The sequence below is a fragment of the Raphanus sativus genome, chromosome 3, assembly GCF_000801105.2.
Source record: "Raphanus sativus cultivar WK10039 chromosome 3, ASM80110v3, whole genome shotgun sequence".
Classification (NCBI taxonomy): Eukaryota; Viridiplantae; Streptophyta; class Magnoliopsida; order Brassicales; family Brassicaceae; genus Raphanus; species Raphanus sativus.
Window position 1 is genome coordinate 25,837,889 of NC_079513.1, and position 20,264 is coordinate 25,858,152.

At 40.3% G+C, this 20,264-nt stretch overlaps 4 protein-coding genes across 6 annotated transcripts; 1 reads left to right on the forward strand and 3 right to left on the reverse strand.

Annotated features, from left to right (window-relative positions):
• The first annotated feature begins 431 nt into the window (after window positions 1–431).
• On the forward strand, window positions 432–4,678 carry LOC108847074 (sulfate transporter 4.1, chloroplastic). The gene is made up of 16 exons (XM_057005388.1): window positions 432–1,018; window positions 1,339–1,387; window positions 1,480–1,684; window positions 1,806–1,974; window positions 2,077–2,142; window positions 2,224–2,331; window positions 2,416–2,523; window positions 2,711–2,776; window positions 2,891–2,951; window positions 3,101–3,228; window positions 3,322–3,363; window positions 3,443–3,559; window positions 3,656–3,707; window positions 3,814–3,952; window positions 4,027–4,115; window positions 4,201–4,678. The coding sequence occupies exons 1-16, from the start codon at window positions 698–700 to the stop codon at window positions 4,548–4,550; spliced, it is 2,070 nt and encodes a 689-aa protein (XP_056861368.1). The 5' UTR covers window positions 432–697; the 3' UTR covers window positions 4,551–4,678.
• On the reverse strand, window positions 4,672–12,806 carry LOC108847073 (E3 ubiquitin-protein ligase KEG). Of its 3 annotated transcripts, XM_018620243.2 has the most exons (17): window positions 12,634–12,806; window positions 11,776–12,533; window positions 11,031–11,387; window positions 10,709–10,939; window positions 10,418–10,543; window positions 9,978–10,314; window positions 9,668–9,825; window positions 9,380–9,537; window positions 8,852–8,973; window positions 8,430–8,564; window positions 7,996–8,120; window positions 7,746–7,850; window positions 7,433–7,666; window positions 6,978–7,311; window positions 6,706–6,894; window positions 6,296–6,601; window positions 4,672–6,213 (listed from the first exon to the last, which is right to left on the reverse strand). In XM_018620243.2, exons 2-17 carry the CDS (start codon window positions 12,516–12,518, stop codon window positions 4,993–4,995), a joined length of 4,881 nt encoding a protein of 1,626 aa, XP_018475745.1. In that variant the 5' UTR covers window positions 12,519–12,533; window positions 12,634–12,806; the 3' UTR covers window positions 4,672–4,992. The 3 variants fall into 3 exon arrangements, with proteins under 3 accessions (XP_018475745.1, XP_018475746.1, XP_018475743.1); XM_018620244.2 differs by having other exon boundaries at window positions 8,852–8,970; window positions 11,776–12,806; XM_018620241.2 differs by having other exon boundaries at window positions 11,776–12,806.
• A 1,108-nt stretch (window positions 12,807–13,914) lies between these two features.
• LOC108847337 (hydroxyproline O-arabinosyltransferase 3) lies at window positions 13,915–16,937 on the reverse strand. The gene is made up of 9 exons (XM_018620552.2): window positions 16,757–16,937; window positions 15,891–16,385; window positions 15,732–15,799; window positions 15,445–15,646; window positions 15,188–15,285; window positions 15,006–15,075; window positions 14,803–14,874; window positions 14,486–14,599; window positions 13,915–14,169 (listed from the first exon to the last, which is right to left on the reverse strand). Exons 2-9 carry the CDS (start codon window positions 16,272–16,274, stop codon window positions 14,107–14,109), a joined length of 1,071 nt encoding a protein of 356 aa, XP_018476054.1. The 5' UTR covers window positions 16,275–16,385; window positions 16,757–16,937; the 3' UTR covers window positions 13,915–14,106.
• Window positions 16,938–17,582: 645 nt separating this feature from the next.
• Window positions 17,583–19,658, reverse strand: LOC108847336 (ADP,ATP carrier protein 2, mitochondrial). Its single transcript, XM_018620551.2, has 4 exons — window positions 19,501–19,658; window positions 18,652–19,139; window positions 18,213–18,581; window positions 17,583–18,117 (listed from the first exon to the last, which is right to left on the reverse strand). Exons 2-4 carry the CDS (start codon window positions 19,129–19,131, stop codon window positions 17,821–17,823), a joined length of 1,146 nt encoding a protein of 381 aa, XP_018476053.2. The 5' UTR covers window positions 19,132–19,139; window positions 19,501–19,658; the 3' UTR covers window positions 17,583–17,820.
• Window positions 19,659–20,264: the final 606 nt, after the last annotated feature.

Consider the following 20,264-nt stretch of genomic DNA (forward strand, 5'->3'; position numbering starts at 1 on the left):
TAGTAAAAAAAAAAAAGGAACTGCAATAGTAGTAGTAGTAGTGATAGCAGCAACACAGAATAATATGATCATCACACATGCTCACCATTTACTGATATGTGTGGTAAGTAAAGCTTGGGGTTTAAAAGAGAAACAATGAAAAGCTCAGGGGTGTGTTTCGTGAATAGTTTATTGTAGTGAATTATGATGGACCCGACATAGAGAGTTGACCTACTTTATTCATCAACATCGTGGATCTAGACGGTATAACGTCCATCTTCCTTCCCTAAATTCTTGTTTTCTTACTTCCAAACACATGTTTCATGAGTTTCCATCACTTAAAAAAATCTTCAAAACTGGGCACGCAAGCCACTTGTAGTGGATGACTGTTTTGTAGTATTTGAACGTGACGAAACAAACAAGTGACACCAAAGTTATTCTTTGCAATTAAACAACTAATTTAAACGTAATTAGTGATAATAACCACAATTTTTCATACGTAAGTACGTCGTCGAATGGTTTTACTATACGTCAATTAATTAATCAATTTTACGTGGATGTAATTAACAGCTGCATAAATTTTTTTTATTATACTTTAATATAATTTTCTCTATTAACTTTGTTGGAACATGGAATAAACGATGATATGATACGACTGCTCTTTCACATACATCACCTGTAACCAACGTGCGTCAAACCAACGGGTGCGCGCACAGCCATGTCCTACGCATCCCTGAGCGTGAAGGACCTGACGAGCCTTGTTACAAGATCCGGAACCGGTTCTTCTTCTTCCCCGAAGCGACCCGTCAAGGTGATCCCGCTCCAGCATCCTGACACATCCAATGAAGCTCGTCCTCCCTCGATCCCTTTCGACGATATATTCTCCGGATGGAGGGCGAGGATCAAGCGGATGAGCCTCGTGGATTGGATAGAGACTCTGTTTCCTTGCTTCAGATGGATTCGAACTTACAGATGGAACGAGTATTTTAAGCTCGATCTCATGGCTGGTATCACCGTTGGTGTAATGCTTGTTCCTCAGGTATTATTATCTTAGCTTCTTTTTAACTTGTGTTGATATATGAATTGAATTTGATCTCACTCTGGTCTAAATCGGTAGCATTAGTTAGCTTAGAGATCTTTGTTTTGTCGGTAGCGCAATTTGGTGAACTAAGTTAAATCTCTGTGTTAATTACTTATTGCGTTATCTTTTGGTATCTACCTTTATCACTTTGTGTGGCTGGAGAATTGATTCAAAAATGTGAAAGATGAACTGTTGCGTAGCTTCTTAAGACGATTATTAATTGAATATTTTTTTTCAGTAACAATATATGCATTATAACGTTTGATGGATTTGAACAGGCAATGTCGTATGCAAAACTAGCTGGCCTTCCACCAATATACGGTCTATGTGAGTTTATATATTCTGACACAGATTCTTGTGCACTTAACTTTGCCTAATTATGCCAAATTGATTCAGTTTTTTTGTAACCTTTGATGCAGACTCATCATTTGTTCCGATATTTGTCTATGCCGTATTCGGCTCATCTCGTCAGCTTGCTATCGGACCCGTAGCATTGGTGTCACTTCTCGTCTCCAATGCTTTGGGAGGAATCGCTGATTCGTCTGAGGAAGAGTTGCATATTGAACTTGCTATTTTGCTGGCTCTTTTGGTTGGAATATTGGAGTGCATCATGGGCCTCTTAAGGCAAGAATATTTGTTTTTGCTTGGATTCAGACAATGGAGATGTTGTCCGTTTAATCTAGAACTCCTCTGTTTATTTCTGTTTCATGAGCATGTCTCCCTTGTTTTGCTGATTTCAATACAGGCTTGGATGGCTTATTCGTTTCATTAGTCACTCGGTTATATCTGGATTTACAAGTGCTTCAGCCATTGTCATTGGATTATCACAAGTGAAATATTTCCTTGGGTATAACATTGCTAGGAGCAGCAAGATTGTACCACTAGTTGAGAGCATTATAGCTGGTGCTGATAAGGTGAAACTTCCATTATCACCTTCAAACAGTGTTAGGAAAAAAAAAACTTTATTATACTTGTACTTTATTTAGATGGATCTTTTTTTTGTGTGTCTTTTGTAGTTTCAGTGGCCACCTTTCTTGATGGGATCTCTCATTCTAGTAATCCTTCAAGTGATGAAGCATGTGGTATGAGCCTTGTTCTTTCCATTGTTAACACTACTTTCCTTTATTAGTACCATAAAAATGCCATATGTTTTTTCATGGCAGGGGAAAGCAAAGAAGGAACTTCAGTTCTTAAGAGCAGCAGCGCCACTCACAGGGATAGTTCTCGGTACAACCATTGCAAAAGTGTTCCATCCACCTTCCATCTCTCTGGTCAGATCGATGAAGAACGAACTATATCCACTGTAGTTTCCTTGTTGATCCACACAGTGGTTAACTGTTTGCAGTATATTTCAGGTGGGAGAAATACCTCAAGGACTTCCAACTTTTTCTTTCCCAAGAAGCTTTGATCATGCAAAAACATTGCTTCCAACATCAGCTCTCATTACCGGTGTTGCCATCTTGGTGAGACATCAACATCATTACTTTTTTTTTATCAGAGTGGGCATATGGGAACTCCAACTGAACCTAATCATGTGAAACCATAAATGGATAGTGACACTTCCTAAGGAAATAATGAAAAAATATAATTTCTTGTTTAGATTTGGGTGCATGTCAAGTGATAGTAGTTCTACATTTTTTTTTACTCCAGGAATCTGTGGGTATTGCCAAAGCACTTGCAGCAAAAAACAGATATGAGTTGGATTCAAATTCAGAGGTATTCTGCTTGACTAAAGAGTATAATTGAGTAGTGCTGTTCTTATTTTCTTTTCTTTTACATCTGTTTTCATTGAAAGCTCAATTGTTTTTGTTTATCCCCTTTACTTGACAGTTGTTTGGTCTTGGTGTTGCAAATATATTGGGATCATTATTTTCAGCATACCCATCTACAGGTATGATATCTTGATATGATAAAAAGCCATTAACAAATGCCAAATACATGTATTACTTCTTCTAATGTATACACTTCATTGTTTGAGTTAATAACCTTAGTTTGACTAATCTGTGAATGTCCTAAATGCAAAAAAAAAAAAAAAAAAAGGATCATTTTCTAGGTCTGCTGTGAGTAATGAAAGTGAAGCTAAGACCGGGCTATCAGGACTTATAACAGGAATCATCATTGGATGTTCTCTACTGTTCTTGACACCAGTGTTCAAATATATACCACAGGTCTGTCTGCCTGTGGTGAATATTTTCAGTTTCCAGTACTTGCTGCTATTTCTGAAATAAGATTCTTTCTTCTAACTTGCTTCTCAAATGCAGTGTGCTTTGGCAGCAATAGTGGTCTCTGCTGTTAGTGGTTTGGTAAGTTTAAATCAACCCACCTGCCAAGTAGATAAGATGAATTTGCTTTTCATTTGAATTTTCCGGATTTTACATATAGGTGGACTATGATGAAGCTATCTTCCTATGGCGAGTGGACAAGAGGGATTTTACACTTTGGATCATCACTAGCACCACAACTTTGTTCTTCGGAATAGAGATTGGTGTCCTTGTTGGTGTGAGTATCTAGGGACTCACCTAACTAATGTGTATATTTAGAGTTCTCCAATACCATCTAAGGACTCACGCAGCTGCAATACATTCATTTTTGTAGGTTGGTTTTTCATTAGCATTCGTTATCCACGAGTCTGCAAACCCCCACATTGGTAAGAAGGAACCTCTGTTCAGTTTCTTCTCAGTCATATGCGTTTTAAGAGTGCCCTTTTTTTTCTAACTTAGTTTCATTTCTTACCCTGATTGTTCTCCTGGTAGCTGTCTTGGGGCGTCTTCCAGGGACCACAGTGTACAGAAACGTAAAGCAGTATCCAGAGGCTTACACATACAACGGGATTGTGATTGTCAGAATCGATGCTCCTATTTACTTTGCCAACATAAGCTACATTAAAGACAGGTGAGAGAGAGTTGCTTGCTTATTCCTTATAGTGTGAATCTATAGAAATAACCTCTTTTTTTTGCAAAGTGCAGACTGCGAGAATATGAAGTTGCTGTTGACAAATACACAACCAAGGGACCAGAGGTGGAGAGAATCTCCTTTGTTATCCTAGAATTGTCACGTAAGCCCCTCTCTTTTCTATTGAAATCTGAATTGACTATAGAGAATACAGAATCACTAAACGTAAAATGCAAAAACAATGGCAGCTGTTACTCACATAGACTCGAGCGCTGTGGAAGCTTTAAAAGAACTGTATCAGGAGTACAAAGCAAGGGACATTCAGCTAGCGATCTCAAATCCGAACAAAGACGTTCACATGACGATAGCAAGATCAGGAATGGTCGAGCTCGTTGGAAAAGAATGGTACTTTGTGAGGGTGCACGACGCGGTGCAAGTGTGTCTTAACTGCGTACAGAGCTCTAGCTTGGGAGACAAGAAACAAAGTTTCTTGAGAAGGTTTGGGAACAATGGGAGCAACAACGGTTCATCATCTTACACTGATCTTCAATCCTACAACACTTTGTTGAAGGAGCCATTGTTGCCAGTGGAGAAGTAAAGTATCATGTAATGTAAGTTACTGTGTATAGTTGTTGCGATTTTGTAAACAACAAAATTTACCTGATATATACTGTTATTATTTTCCTCAAATACAGTAATAAAATTAGAGGCTAAGACCATTCAAAAGGCTTGTTAATAATACTGAAGAAAGCTGTCCGTACATGCGATTCATTATTTTATACAAACAACAAACAAACAAACAAAAAAGGTAATAGATGATGATACAGCTCCTAAATATCTCCTACCACTCTATAGTTTTAACTTTATTAACAAAAAGTATTAATAAATCATCATGAGAGAGACAAGAGATATAGATAAGATTACATGTTGTCATAAGGGCTTAAAGAGAGCTCTTTATGTCTTTTGTAATGCACAGATCAGCCCTAATGATCATCAATCTTCCAGATTCAAAACATAATCATACACTCTGAGATATAGGTTCAGCCAGAAGGTTCATCTAGAACGATGTCAGCAGGATCACCGATCCATGGCCGGCCTTCTCTCCAGAGGAATTTTATTCTCAGCTTCCCATTAGCATCAACACCCACAACATGTCCTTTACTTGCATGCGTCTCCATTCCCCAACCCCACCGAGGTGTAACCAGTCCGTTCTTTATCTTAACCTTGTCTCCGATTCCAAACGGTCTTATACGTTCCATTTCCACGGCTTTGCAAAGCCATAGCCTGTCTAGGAAACAGAAAGATACCCACAAGTCTCCATCCTCCATTCTGTGAACCACTCCTATGCTTGAAGGGTTCACTTCTCCCCACTGGTAAGTGGGTGTTGTGATGCTCGGCTTTACCCTGACCCAGTCCCCTATCTTGACCTCTTCTTCTTCTATGGTTTCCACTTCTGATGGGTCTAGCATCCATGTTTTAGAGCCGGCTGGTGTGTATATCCTTAGCTTACCATCCGCATCAATCGCTGCTATGGTTCCTATACTCCCGTGGCTATGACCTGACCAACCAAACCTAGGCTGTTTCACTGCCAGTTTGACTCGAGTTTTTTGTCCGACTGCAAGCTTCTTTGCTTTCTCTAGATGCGTAAAGGACCCTGTCCATCTCTCTTGCTCTCCACAAAAGGAAACAGATATGGTTCCGTCCCACTCGTCTCCCTCATATCCTACTCCATGGACTACACCAACACTTCCTGATCCAATGGACTTCCAACTAGGAACACCTTCTTTAAGTCTTACCCATTCTCCAACCTCAAACATACGCTCCACTTCTAAGTCTGCTGGATCTCCTTTCCACAGCCCAGGCAATCCAAAGAAAGCAACTCTTACCTCTCCATCAGCGTGAACAGTCGTTATGATGCCTCGAGAATCAGGCTTAGCTCCTCTCCAGCCCCATCTTGGTTCTGTTAAGCCCTTCTGGAAACGCACAAACTGGCCGGCTTTCAAAGCTGGGATCTTCTCTAAATCTGTGTAATGAGTACTCCATCTTCCTTTCCGGAAACAACAAGCCAGCTCCAAGTAACCTGCTTCCTGTATGCTATGAACAACGGCAATACTGTCCCTTCCTACACTAAACCAATCATAGCTTGGTCTGCTTCCTAGGCTTGGTTTTGAGCGCACCCAATCTCCGACTTCAAAACCTGATAGCAGCTCTGCATCTCCAGGTGAGACCTTCCACAACGTCTGTCTACCAGTCACCTGTGCCTACAGGAGAACAAAAAGATTCAACCCTCGATTATGAGATAGCTTCATCAATTTGGGACATGATACATTTTTAGAAACTTACACTCAGAGTCCCATCCATGTCGATCCTCATAATTTTACCAATAGTTGCTGGAGTCTCATTTGACCATCCAAGTCGTGGTTGAGCTATAGATGGTATCATATGAATCTCTTGCCCCACATGAAACGGTACAACTTTTTCAATATCTGTCACCGAACATGAAAACGGCTTGCTCCTGAAACAGAAAGCTATGCCCACATCCCCATCTTCGTCTAAGCTGTGCATCACGCCAACACTGTTTCGAGTAATGTCTTCCCATCCATATTTTGGGGAAGAAACTGACGCCTTCACTCTGACCCAGTCACCAACCTGCTCATAGTACAAAGTCTCAGTGTTAAAAGAATCAAAGGCTCTTGAGATGCTGCAACCAATTTTTTCTCATCATTGTGACTCCATGAGAAAACCACTCTTACCTTGAAATCATCAATCTTTTCCATGTCTGAAGGATCTGCCTGCCACGGTATAGGTCGGTTTGGTATTTCAATTATAAGGAGACCATCATTCTCTATTTCACTAATTTTGCCAACACTGTGGTGAGTCTCACCACCCCAAGCATATCGAGGTTCAGCAACTGACCGCTTTACGCACACCCGATCACCAATCTATAATATAAAGAAAATTGTTGGCATTAAACTTTTCATATGAAGTAAGAACTGTTTGTAATAAATCTAATCAAGTACATTACCCTAAAGGGAGTAGCAGGTTCAACTTCTTCAGGCTCACAGTGCCAGGGATTTGGAAGATAACTCAGCTCCACGAGGAGGCTGCTATCTGGCCTCACACAATAAACAATCCCCATACTCCCTGGGACAACAGATCCAAAACCATGTTTTGCTGAAGTCAGGTTCTGACGAATACGGACCCAGTCCCCAACTTTGAACTCTTCCACACGTTCCATTTCGGCAGGATCAGCTTTCCAGCCTCGAGATGCTCCAGGAAACCCAACTCGTAGGATCCCATCCTCATCAACACATAAAACAGTACCGACACTATCGCGTGACTGGCCACGCCAACCAAACCTAAAAAAATCAATCAACACCATATAAAATTATCACTTCGGTAACTGAATTACAACAAAAAAAATTAACAGCTTTTGTAGCATCTTCAGAGAAAAATTCAGAGTGGATAGCACTCACAAACCTTGGTTCTTTAACATCATTTCTGAGTCTTACATGCTGGCCCCTGTCCAACGGAATCAACTTAACAACTTCACTTGCCAGCACACGAGCTTCACCAGAACAAAATGCGACAATCATGTCCTCCTTCTCAAGAATGGTTTGCACAAACCCAACACTCTTAGGCTTAGCACCTTGCCATCCATGTAAGGGTGTTGTTATGCCTCTCTTGAACTTCACCCAATCCCCTATCTCATAGCTGAGAATTTGAAACCAGCGTCAGTTAACTGTATAGTAAAGGTGCATATCAGCAGAAAGATTTCAGAGGAAGTCCTCACATTGTAGGTGATAGATGAACTCCCCTTTTTAAAAGTGCCTCCATTAGATCCTCTGAAATCCATTCCCTTGGAAGGGCTTCTAAGAAGTCACGTACTGTCTTGCCACTGTTATTCAATAATTATATGAACTATGATTGTGGAAGGAAAGGGTAATTACAATTCAAAATACTAGCTTCTGAAGTAAAATTTTGTGTAATTAATATATTCTTCATTTCCAACTATTTAATATTTACAATAGCATAGTGCTTGCCTGTGGTTTCTGACATCCACAGCAGCATCAGGTCTCTTTAGCATCACAATTAACCAATCAAGGTTTTCACGTATCATCTTTGCTGCATCTGCTGCTATATGGAATGCGTTGTCTCCTTCGTCATCCTTATAATAAAATGAAAACAGAAGAAGACAAGTCAAGTGACAAAGTAAATACAATTATTGAAAACCAGCTCTGACTGCATGAGGACCTAATCAATGTGGAACCTACAAACATCAGATTCACTTTGCCACTACTTATGCAAAGAAGATACTTTCCGTACCATGTTATTCATATTAAACGCTAGACTACTTACAATAAACTGATTATCATTATACATCAATAAGAAACGAGACCCAAAGAACTATTTGTATTTATATTAACATTCTCAGATTGTTCGCTTAGCCTTTCTATGACTAAAGACTTAATATTACCTGTATGTTGCAGTCCGAGCCAGACTCTAGAAGTAGGCTAACACAGGCGTTCGCCCCTCTGGCCAAAGCCATGTGAAGGGGAATTGTATTGTGAACATTCCGGATGTTAGCATTCACACCAGCATCTAGAATGACCTATCAAATTAGAAAAAATGTGGTTGGCTGTAAGACACAATATAAATGAAAGATGAAATTTACGAGAGTCTATCAACACTGAAGATACACTTTCTCAATTCCCACAAAACTACCACTATAATTTTGATTCACACCATATGTTATCTACTTCACTGATAGGGACTTCGATCTAAAAACTGTGGCTGGCTGTGATCCGCAACATATCTATCAACACTGACAAAATCTAATACTACTCTTCCTCTTTGAAACATAAATTTTAATATGTTCTCGGTAGGAAAGCATCTTACTCTCACAAGTTCCACATTGTTAGCCATAGCAGCAGTATGCAACGCTGTTCGCCCATGCTGAGCATCTTGCGCAGTTGGATCTGCCCCAGCCGCAAGCAATATTTGAACTAGCTCTCTACCTTCTGCAGCAGCACACATGCTAAGTAAACTGAATAACTGATATACATAACAAATAGAATAAAGACATAGCATTCAATAAATTCGAACTCGACACGGTACAATTGCAAGAAATAGCAGGAAAATGGTTCAAATAACATCCTTTTTCGTACTGTATTAAACAAATAGTTTGAAATGGAGCTTCAAACATTCTAATCATTTAGGGGTGAGAGTAACCATCGTGTCTAACCAATAAAAGATAAGCTTCGTAGAGGTCCACACACAAAAGACCAGATATTCATAACAATACAAAAGTCTAAATTGCTAGCAATGGCACTGCAAAAGCAAAGAACTCGAGTAGACAACACAAAAACTCGTCATAGTTATATGAAGCAATTTACTTAACAAAAGATACTATAATTCATTCATTACCCTTTTCATGATCCTTCCTTATAGCAGCAGCCATACATAGAGCAGTGCCAACTGGACTTGGGATGTTTATTGCCTGAGAAATTTCTTCTGGGCTGGAAACTTCCACCCAGCGCTTGATAACAGCAACATTCCATGTTGATACACACATATGTAACGGTCTGAAACAAAAAAAAAAATATAAAGATCTAAAGCATAAATAATGGAAAGATAGGTTTACAAATGGAATATGTTTTCCTAAGAAAAAATGGAAGCGTTGCGTAGCATATACGAGTTCAGTTATGTACTTACGTCAGGCCCTTTGCATTTGAAACGGCCATTGATCTAGATCCCCCATTTTCCAATATAACAATGGCGCAATCTGTGTACTTCTTGGTAACAGCTCGATGAAGTACAGTTTCACCTTCATCATCCACTGCATTTGGATCAGCTCCAGCTACCAGCAATTCCTAATAATAGCATAAGCGGAGGGAAACCATTAACAAGGTCATAGATATAAGACGAGCCTAGGTTCCAATATACTTCAGATACGTGGAACATTTGTGAACATGTGGTGGAAGCTTTTAAGTGATAGATAACTTCCTCGGGAGCAGAGACTTACACGCATACAATCAGGTTGGCCATGATACGAACAAACATGAGCAACAGATGGACCTGATCCTTCCCGCAGTCTAGACCTAACGTTAGCACCTTTTCTAATGAGAACATGAACACATTGTGGAGATCCAGCTGCCAAAGCAAATACAAGAGGAGGATCCCCATCTTTGTCCACAATATCTACATTCGCCTCCCCATACTCCAGTATAGCCTCCACAAGCTCGACACTGCCACGCCTGCAAGCTAAGTGAAGAGCAGATTGACCGTCAGCGTTTTGCGCCTCTAATAGAAACCTCACAGAGCTTCCACCGCTTCCAGTTGCAGCCTTTGCTAGTATATTTCTACTCCAAAACAAAAAAAAATCAACCAAATGTAGCTGAGAAAAGGTTGTTTATAGCTACCCAAAACAAAAGGATTAGCTAAAGATTCGTTACAGATACCAACCTTACACCCTCAGAGTCTCCTTCCAAAACAACCCGATGTAGGTTGATAGGGTTATCTGGTAAGACCCCCATGTTAGTCGCGCGAGTTTCTTCTACAACATTTACTCCACACACTTTGATAAACCCACTACATCATACACGATTTGTAAAAACTGTTAGGCGAATGAATATAGGCATAATGACATAAACAATCTTAGGCATTGATGCTAAATCAATTCATGATTTTTTACTGACAAGCAATAATACCAAGAGTCAATATTTACAGGCAATCTTAGAGATTCATAACTCTTACTTATCAGGGCTTGCTGAAGGGCTGCGTGGTATCTCTTGCAAATGACGAAGAAAGGTAGCAAGCATTGCATTAAAAGTTGGTCTCTTCGACGGTTTAAACTGAAGACATTCACCAATCATCTTCCACAACTCTCGAGGAATCCCCACACCCACTATACGTTCATACTGTGGTGGCACTTTCCGAGCTTTCACAACAGCTTGGAAAATTTCTTCTCTACTAAGACCATCCCACCTGCAAAAGATTCAAGGAATAGTTACAGCACAACAGCGGACACAAACACACAAAAGTGATTAATCTGCAGAAGGAAGAAGCTTTCACGTACGGTGTGGAGCCAGTGCACATCTCAACCAACGTGCAACCAAAACTCCAGGCATCTGACTCCGGAGATACGCCACTCGCATCCTCCCAAAACAGTTTTTTCACTGGCCCCCAAGCCTCCGGCGCGGTGTAGTGTGGACTGAGTGTTACACAGTCCGTGCTGCACGGAGTGACTTTCGAGGAATCAAACTCCGGTCGAGTTTTCTGCCACGTTGGCTTCTTCAAAATGGGAGCGAGGCCATAATCAGAAACCACGGCGTTGCCACTCGCGTCCAGCAGAAGATTAGAAGGTTTTATGTTCATACATATAACACCTGCTGCGTGGAGCTCTGCTACCCCTCTAGCAACATCCGCCCCATATCTACACTTGGTTAAAAAAAAAAAATTAATATCACACAACAAGAGCAATGAAAATAATACATAGGTTGGTTAATTTTTGAAGTTTTAAAATAATACAAAGACATTCATTTACTCATTTGTTCTTTCATTTAGCAGTTCCAAAATGATAATTTTCAGTTAAACAGCAGAAAATGGGAAGAAAGACAAACAAGTGGACTAATAGTAAACTTGGAAGCCAAAAACATACTATGAACTTTCACTAATCTGACAAATTTTCTCCTAATTTTGAAACTAAAAGCTATCTTAGTAGTTGCCTAAAAGGGTTAGTTGCATTTTTTTCACTAAAATGTTCGAAATTTTGAAACTTTATGCAAAATAAATGATTGCATAAAAGCAAAAAAGAACTGAACCTTAGGATCTGCTCTAAAGTGAGCCTCCCTTCATTACGTTCCATCTCAGACTGAACAGAACCAAAGCACCGATCCATCAACAGACACAAAGATCCATCCATCTTGACAACCCCATGGAAAGTACAAACATTCCTACACCACATTGAAGCCTTCCTCAGACCCTCCAGCTGTCCCTGCATCCAATCCACATCCATCTCCTCCGTCAAAGTCACCTTCTTCACCGCCACACGGTGCTTACACCTCCTCCCCGCAACCGTCGCGTCCCACATCTCAACACCTCCTCCTCCTTCCTCCTCTTCCTCCCCAATCCGCTTCGCAAGCTTCACCTCCGGGTGAGCTCCCACCTCAATCACAGGCCCACACGAGCCCTTACCATCACCACCACGGGAGCTAGAAGAAGCACCGTAACAGTCATCAGCTTCGTCTTCTTCTTCGTCTTCGTCATCGGAATCAGTGTAATCGCAATCGAAGTCCCCGCCGCCGCCGCCGCCGGAGGCGGTGATGAGGGCGAGCATGGCGAAGTTCTTCCTGAGGCCCTGGACGGAGTTACCGACGATCGACACGTGGCGGCAGCGGGGGCAAGGGAGGGAGGTGTCGGAGGAGGAGGAGAACATCTTGGAGAGGCAGTCTTTGCAGAAGCCGTGTCCGCATTGGAGGAGGAGAGGGACTCTCTCGTCCTCGTTGTACCGAGTGTGGCACACGGAACAGCACGGGACCTTCATCTTCTTCGCCGCCCCGACCATTTAGAGAGAAAAGCCCTAAAAATAATAATCGGGAAGATCAGAGAGAGAGAGAGAGAGAGTAGAAGGAAGTGTGAAAAAATCTCAATCACTTTGAAGAGAGAGAAGAGAGAGTTACTTTAGAACATAACGACAACAAGGAAACAAATTAAAATAAAAAAATTAGGGAGTCTGGATCCAGATCAAGAAGAAGAGAAGAGGAGCAGATCCATGGAGTTGCAGTAGTAGAAAGAAGAAAAAGGTAGATCAACAATTTGGCTGAGAAACCAGACACGTTGAAGAAACAACAAAAAAATAATAATGTAAGAGAATGTGAAAAAAAAGGTTCTTCTTCAAGGTTTTATACTATAATTAATGCTCAAGATAATTATTTATTTACTGTTGGATGATGATTTTTGTTTTTTTCATTAGAAATTTAATTTATTTACTGTAGGGTGATTGTTCTTTTTTTTTTTAAATGGTTTAGTCTCGTCGGTTTAGGTTTGACGGGTTGGTGGTGCCTTTGGTGGTGGGCAGACGCAGAACCCATATTTTGACTAAAATTGTCAACCATCTGGTTTTTTATATGAACCAATCTTAACCGTAAGGTTTTATGGTAGACTGGTAAGTAAAATGGGCCTTCGTTACGAGTAAAGTGGGCTATAGTCAACGACTAAATGGGTTCTGGTCCACGAGGTTTTCAAAACTATTGACTAACACCCAGTTTGCTTATTGGTATGGGATCAGGTCATGGCCAGAATCAAAGGACTACGAAGTGAGTGAAGCCGGTGTCGTTCGTTTAATGCAACTTGCAATCTCATCCAAGTGCAGAGAGTACCATAGGGGAGTGGAGGATGAAGTACTTGCGTTCACTCTTCACTAGAGAAACAAGCCTTTGCAGAAGCTCGAGAGACTTACCACCTCATAGCTCAGGGAGTGGTTGAGATCCTCTCTAAAGTACATCTGAACAAGACCCATCTAATAACAACTTGCTGCTCGACTCATAAACAAAAATGATTGAATTAAATTCTCTGATATAGTACAACTTACTTAACTACCCTCATCTTCCATCTTCTTGACATAAGCCTTGAGCACCATGATAACCTCAATAGCTGGTGCTTGTAAAGTAGATACGAGATTAATAGCCGGACTTTGCAGAGTTCCGAGCATCTTAGCGTAGACCTCAGCGCGGGTAGGCACACGGTCTCAAGAGCTTTAAAATTCCTTTAAAAACTCCGGTAAGGTTTTATTTATAGCAGAAGGAATGAGATGCAAAAAAAAAAAAAAAAAAAAAAAGAAGGAATGAGATATTAAAGGAAAAATAAGAGAGAAAAGGATTGACTAACGGAACTAGTAACACCGTCTAGTTGCAGTTGACTGTCGTTTAGTCTTGACCGTCTGGTTATCACATTATTCAATCTTCACTATCTAACTATCACCTAACCATTTCTTGAACATTGTCTCAAACCAGATTCCATAATTTACTCTTGTGTTCATCATTTAACTGAAAGAAAAGAAGTAACAGGAAAAAAGAAAAAAAAACTCTTCATTTAGCAAAATAAGCTGTATGGGTTCGTTGTCGTTTCTATGGTTTGTGCCTTGTGGATTTGAGTTAGAGAGTTTCCCAGTTAGGGATATTTGCTGTAGCTTCATTCACCATCTTCACTAGAGTCTCCTGCATCACCAAAAACACAACACACAGATGCATTTAGGCAAGTTATTCACAGTTTGACGACAGGTACCATGAGTAAGAAATCTTAAAACTCCTATAAATATTGGAAACTACTTAAACGGACTTATGCATATATAATTCTTGGAAGTTGACAAACTAAACTACACCAGACTTATGATAAGTATCTCCGTATGATGTTATTATATAGTCTCTCAATGGACATGATGCGGATAAATTCCCGTATGAGCTATAGATGCACCTTACAGCAGTATCTAGTTGTATATAGGATTATAGATCAAGTGGTAAGTAGATAACATACCACACTTTCTGGAACACCGGGAGGCGGCATGGAAATGTTTCTCGGAGGAGGACGACGCAGATGTGATCTCTTATCGAAACGCCACTCTCCTATTTTTCCATATGTCAGCTCACCCTGTATATCACAGTCGGTAATGAAATTCTATTAGAATACATAGGAAGCTGATATATAAGTAAAACTAACATGGACCTTGACCTTGTATAAGGTGCGACAAAACTTAGTAGTTTCAAGAGCTTCTAATAAGAAAAGTAAGGTGTAGGTTGTTATTCTGTAATTTATCTTCCAGGAATGAAATCAAACAATCATCTCAAAATCACCTTCATGTTGTAGTCGCATCCATAAGTATAATGGATGATAAACTTCCCCTCGGTAGACAAATCCCATGGAGGCTGAAAAGTATGGTGAGAGAGCACTTAGGAATACCGAGTAAAGAAAAGGGTTGTGTAACTTTCACAAGGCACTTCGACACTGAAAAGGATATTAACTAACAGTGATCAATCAGTACACGGTCGATTCTTACCTGAATCATGAAATCCTTCCGAAGTATGTGCCGCACCCCATGCAGAGCAGAGGCAACTGCGTAACCGTACCTTTATAAAACAGAAAATAGAAGAGGCAAAGCTATCTCAGTAAACAGCGATGGGATTCAAAAGGCTCTAGAGGAGTCTATTTGTGAGCAGACAAGTTTGTTTCCATACTAACATTTCCAACACCCATCCAAATGCCTTGTCAGTATCTGGATCGTTTTTCATTGTTAACGAGACATTCATCCATGTAGGAGCAATCTTTTCGAGTGATTCCTGCATAGGAAAAGTAACTGCATGTCAACACCAACTTTTTTAGTGCATAAAAAGAACAAAACAACATACTCTTGGACAGTGGACACTAACATTACATGTAAGCTAAACCTCTCTAGATAACCAACATAAATCAATATAGCACAGGTACTTAAATCTCACCTTGCTTATAATAACAGGAGAATTGCCAATGGGGTCGATATTTGAGACTGGCCCCATCTCCACAGGATAATACTTTCTGACTATGTTCTCATACTTTTCAGGCGTAATATAGAAAAACGGAAAAGCAGCTGGGTATCCTCCAACAGCCAAATTAGGAAGAGGGTTAACAAATACATGATCAGGCTCTGCCATCAGCACATAGCTGCACCATAATTAACAACCAGGAGATTTCAGCAAAATGGTAGCTGAAGAATGTGTGCTTGGTAGGGAAGTGAAACATGGCTTACTCTTCCTCAATGGTAGCTCTTTCAAGCCACTGCACAAACGCCCACGGTCTATTCAACACAACATACCCCTAAAACACACACACAAAAGAGTCAACACAAAACAAAACAAAAACTCTAAACCAAGTGAAAGAAAAAGGGAAACAAAGTTTCTTCTCTCACCCTATCAAGACCTTGGGGAAGAGGATCAACGACAAACGTAGGTATCTCATCCATCAAGCTATCACGATTACCAGAATGCAAAATGCGAGTAAACCCTCCCATGTCAGAACCAGGAAGAGCTTTCTTCTGCTTATACCAATAATACATAATACGACACTGCCACTTGTTGTAAGGAGCATCCGTAGCTGTCAAGGCAACATGAAAGGGCGCTGGTGTAGAAGCAGCCTTGGTCTTTCCGTTAGGCATCTGAACGACAGGATCTAGAAGCGGACTACTACTCATCGCACCAGATCTGTTGTGGACTATAAGGGTCAGAAGATTGTATGTGACAACGAAGAAACCGAAACCTAACAGAAACAGAAGCAAAGACGATGCTTTTCCCATTGTTTGTTGTTTATATTTATATGGATCAAAAACTAAAATAAAAATACAAAGCAGTTGGCTCAGATATTGGTGGGACCCTCTCCTCCTCTTCCTCCACTCACAAACTCATTCCTGCATATACAGTGAAAAGGAATTTAATATCAAATCGTTTAGAAGCAAAGCTAAATTAAGATCCATGGGTGCTTGATACAAATTAATATATGATAATTACATCTATTTTTCCTTAATCAATTTGGGAGCTAGATGATATAATACATATTATTAACTACAGGTATTTTGAGGATCTGCTCTGGATCCAGCCATCAAAAACAATTTAGAAAATCAATCGGGGAAGAGAGTATACAATTGATTTGACCTAATCAATTTCTAACAGAAGACAATCATCAATTATCATCCACTATTAACTGTATATACTATAAGATCTGAAAGAGCAGAAACCCTAGACAAGCGAATTTTGGGAGTAAGAGCGTGGAGGAGCTTACAGATTCGAAGATGGATGAAAGTCGCCGGAGAAGAGAATGATGAGAGAGATCGGAGGAGTGATTTTTAATGGGGAGAGGAGTTGACTAACGGAGCCATCACTAACGATTTTTATTCTAACACCGACTACACATATGACAAAAATGGTGTTAGGATCGTGCCAATGAAAACAGAGAGGGAAAAATAAAAAAGAAAACAATTATTTGTTACAGGAAGGTGCAGTGTTTGTGGAAGCACATCTTTTGGAAAAAAAAAAAAAACTTTAAGAACATGAATGAAAATTCATCAACATTAGATTTTTTTCCTTTTTTTTTGAACATTCATTTAGCTGGAGAAAATGAGAAAGATATTTACAGTAAGTTTACTGTCCAAGTAGTTATTACCAGATGTGAAAATATGGTTTAAATATAGCGTGTGATTTGGTCTGACTTGTCTCTGTCTTCACGTCTCAATGTGCTTTTGGAAACGTCCTCCTTGCTATTGTGCCCGTCAGTATCTGCTGCAGCTTTCAGTTGACGCTATTCTCTGAAAAGTATATGTTACAAACTCGATTTGACACAACTCTTCTTTCTTCTATTCCTGGCATATTTTTCTCAAAGATTAACACGTAATCTAGGAATCATGAACTAAGCGACGAATCTAGTGATTGCAATGTTGTCATGTTGATTACGTTAAGATTAATCACTATTCAGTAGGTACCAAAGCTTCAAATATATACAAATACAACCACCGATAGTTAAAACTATATATTATTAGTCTTCACAAGACGTTTCCTTAAGCAACTCCAGCATATAATGCTTATTTCGAAGGTTTAAAAGGTTTTAAACATAAACAAACAAAAAACCATAACTGTAAAATTAGTTCGGAGTCAAGATCTCCAGCACATACAAAACTTATTTCGAAATGATAAAACTTTTCCCATGCTACTCTCTAGTTTTATGGCAAAAGGATTCATCAACATCTTGATCTTTTTTAAAAAGTCTGAAACTGCAAATAAATCGAAATGAAAAGAAGAAAAAATAAAGCCAAAGCTTTATGGTTGGTGGCGACTGGTGATTAGCATTACTTAACCAGATCCTGATCCGTACTTCTTTCCGAGAAGAAGTAACTGCAGCTTGTCGTATCCAGAGAGCACACCAGCACCTGCAATGGCCCGCAGGATGTTGGCACCAGCACCCTTGAAGAGTGACTTGGGTCCTTCCTTCTTGAGGATCTGCTGGAAGGCATCCATCGAACTCTTGTACTTCACGGCCTCACCCGACGTCATCATCATTCTTCTACGGACAGTGTCAATGGGGTATGATGCAAGACCTGCACCGTTGGTGATGAGCCATCCAAGGGCAAAGCTAGCGAAGAAGCTGTCCTGAAATTTCCAAGAAAGATAACGACATTAGAAACAAACCAGACAAGGCAGAATAGGGTTTCTATATTGGTCAATTTAGGTATCAAATAACAAACCTGGAGGTCAGCAGGGAGAAGAGGCTTCAAAGAGTCGTACAGACCAAAGTAGAGACCACGGTAGACAATGATACCAACACAGGAGATGTTGAATCCACGGTAAAGTCCAGCAATACCATCAGACTTGAGGGTCTTCTTGTAGACATCGACAAGACCATTGAACTGCCTTTCACCTCCCTTCTTGGCTGCCTTAGAGTCATTGGCAAGACGGGTACGTGCGTAGTCAAGAGAATACACAAAGAGAAGGGAAGAGGCACCAGCAGCACCTCCGGATCCCAAGTTACCAGCAAACCACTTCCAGTAACCATCCCTGTCTTTCTTGAAGTTGAAAAGCCTCTTGAAGTAATCTTTGAACGCAAAGTTCAAGGCCTACAAAAGCGAGAGATAGATCAGTAACCAAAAAGCATCATCAAGTAATAGAGCAAAGATGTAACCAAACCTGAGTGGGGAAGTAACGGATAACGTTAGCAGTGTTTCCTCTCCACAAAGAACCAAAACCCTCATCCTTAATAGTCCTTCCGAAACAGTCACCAATACCCTTGTAAGGCTCAGAGAGCCTTCCAGCCTTGAGCATCTCATCCTGGTTCTGAATCAAAAGCTTGACACGCTCGATGGGAGCAGCAGCGGTCTTGGACACAGCGGCGGAAACACCACCCATGAGGAAGTCAATAGCGAAGCTAGAGAACCCTTTCTCCGCTGGAGCCTGGACAAACACGGGAGAAGTAGTCGCCACGATCCTGGAAGTGGCGGCGCCGGCGAGAGGATACTGGAACGCAGCGTTTGAGTAGTTTCCGTACGCCACACGCCTCTGGTACATAGCGGGGCTCTGGAGAGCAGAAGCGTAACCGTGAATGTCCTGAGAAACACCCGAACGAATGATTTGGCCTGATGCCTTCTGGAACTGAGTCTGTTCAACCATTTTGACCTCTGCCAAAAAAAAAACAATACTCAGTGAAACAATTTGACACGTCATTAGAGATCTAGTGCTATGTTATAATGAATTTTATCATATGGTAAAATATCATAATGTATCAACAGATACATAAACATTAGTAACAAAATGGCAACAGAGACGAATCATTTCTAGATCTAAGCAAGCAGATCGGAGAATCGTAATTCAGATCTATTCTAACGAAAACATTCTCACTCAACATGGGATCTATATCCAAATCAATCGGAAAATACTCAACTTGTTGATTTATAATAAAAGCAGATCGATAAAGTCCGATGAACAAAACGGGAGAGACGACGAGATATAAAGCGGAGGAGAGATCTAAAAAACACTTACCAAAAGGAAGAGATGGCAAGGAGAAACTCAAGGAACGAGAGATTCTTCGCCCTTTATTGTAGGAGCTGAGCGAAGAAGAAGAGGAGACGAGAGAAGTTTCTATGGTGGCGAAGAGTGCCTTTTTATTGGCTCGAGAAATAGGGCCGCATGTTGTGATTAGAAATGATCCTGTGTGACGCTCCCCAGACGAGCTCAGAAACGGTTAGGTCCGTTAGATCATCCTGATTAACATACGGAAGGCTTTTAAGCCGTTGATTATGATTACTATAGGAAATAATAGTTTTCTATGGAAATGTAATACTATTTTACTGGCCTTTTGTTTAATGTTGGGCTCTAATGCTTTCGAGTTATGGGCTCCCGTTTATCATCTGTCTTTTTTTGCCCATGTTTCTAGACTTTCAATATAGTAATGGACTTTGGGCACTGTGCCTATGTGTATATGATCTTCTATATTATGGTCTATCTTCATTGGTTTAGCGTTGGTATGCCGTATGTGTGTGCGGAATTTTTCTTTTTTTTTATGTGTGCCGAAAACTACTTTCTTCAGTTCATGTTCTTACTCATGTTTTTTTGTTTAAAAAAAAAAAAAAGTTCTTACTCATGTTTTTAAGATATGTGTAATGTGTTTGAATGAACAATGGATTAGAGTGTCTCAGTATGTTCCAGTGTTATGTATAACTTCATCATGCACTATTTGTGCAAATTAATGCTGAATCAACCAAGTACAGTACTTTTGGTTAATTAACGTTTGAGATTAAACCAAG